This window comes from Piliocolobus tephrosceles, unplaced genomic scaffold, assembly GCF_002776525.5.
Source record: "Piliocolobus tephrosceles isolate RC106 unplaced genomic scaffold, ASM277652v3 unscaffolded_13121, whole genome shotgun sequence".
NCBI classification, from domain to species: Eukaryota; Metazoa; Chordata; class Mammalia; order Primates; family Cercopithecidae; genus Piliocolobus; species Piliocolobus tephrosceles.
Genome location: NW_022294446.1, coordinates 1,612 through 2,742, shown reverse-complemented (window position 1 = coordinate 2,742; position 1,131 = coordinate 1,612). Strand labels below are relative to the sequence as shown.

Genomic DNA, 1,131 nt, shown 5'->3' with positions numbered 1-1,131 from the left:
CCCGCCCCGGCCACGCCCCCGGCCCTCAGCCACACCCCTCCTGCCCCAGCCACGCCCCCGGCCTGCTCACCGATGCGGTCCAGGCGGTCGATGGCCACCGTCTCGAAGGCGCGCCGCATCATGGGGTACTCCTCCAGCACCTCGTTGAAGTTGTCCACGCTCAGCGAATAGAGGCGGCAGTAGGTGTCGGCCCGCACGCTCGCCGTGCGCCGGCCCCGGGTGAGCAGGCAGATCTCTGCACGTGGCAGGCAGGGCCGTTGGACGGGGCGGGCACCGCGGCCCTCCCCGCCCAGGCACACGGCCCGGCCTCTGCACCTCGGCCAGCGTGGGCGCTTCGCACCCAGGCTCTCCCCGGTGACTGCTCCAGCCCAGCCCGCAGCCCACAGCCCTCCAGCCCTCCGGCCCTGCACACCGCGGGAGGCGCGCGCCCCCTCCCCACCAGGCGCGCCCCGCTCCAGCGCACCCCCGAAGTAGGAGCCGTCGGACAGCTTCATCTCCTTGTTGCCCTTGGTGAGCACGCTGACCACGCCGTGCTGGATGAAGTACATCTTCTTCCCGATGGTGCCCTCGCGGATGATGTAGTCACCCGGCTGGAAGACCTCGAACTTGAGCTTGGTCAGCATGGCCGTGACGAAGTTGGGGTCAGCGTTGGCGAACAGCGGCATGGAGGCCACCAGCTTCCGGCAGTTGAAGTTGACGATCTCCTGCAGGGGGGAGGCAGGGCTGGGTCCGCTGCGAACCCCACGCCTGCTTCCCCCTCGCCCTGCCTCTGGGACCGGCTCACCTCTCAGGCCCCAATTTCCTTATTTGAGAGACGGGCTTAGCCCCGCAGGCGGACCGAGCTGCCGCCGCCAAGGACGGAAGAAAGCAAAAACGCTCCCTGCTCCTCGCTATTTGACATCGTATTGGCGACATCTGCCAATCCAATCGGACCAGGAGGGGCAACTGTAGACATGAGCACTGGAAAGGAGGCCAGGTGCGGGGTGGGGGGGCTCACGCCTGTGACCCCAGCATTGTCGGAGGCTGAGGCGGGAGGATCGCTTGATCCCAGGAGTTCTAGACCAACCTGGGCAACATAGTAAGACCCCCCGTTTCTACTAAAAAAAAAAAAAAAAAAAAAGCCAGGTGTGG

At 66.1% G+C, this 1,131-nt stretch overlaps 1 protein-coding gene across 1 annotated transcript; it reads right to left on the bottom strand.

Moving 5' to 3' along the window:
• Positions 1-62: 62 nt before the first annotated feature.
• LOC111532363 (potassium/sodium hyperpolarization-activated cyclic nucleotide-gated channel 2-like) lies at positions 63-720 on the bottom strand (the record flags this gene model as incomplete). The annotated part of the gene is made up of 2 exons (XM_023199531.2): positions 464-720; positions 63-235 (listed from the first exon to the last, which is right to left on the bottom strand). Coding segments are annotated over exons 1-2 (375 nt in total), but the record flags the coding sequence as incomplete, so codon positions are not given.
• Positions 721-1,131: the final 411 nt, after the last annotated feature.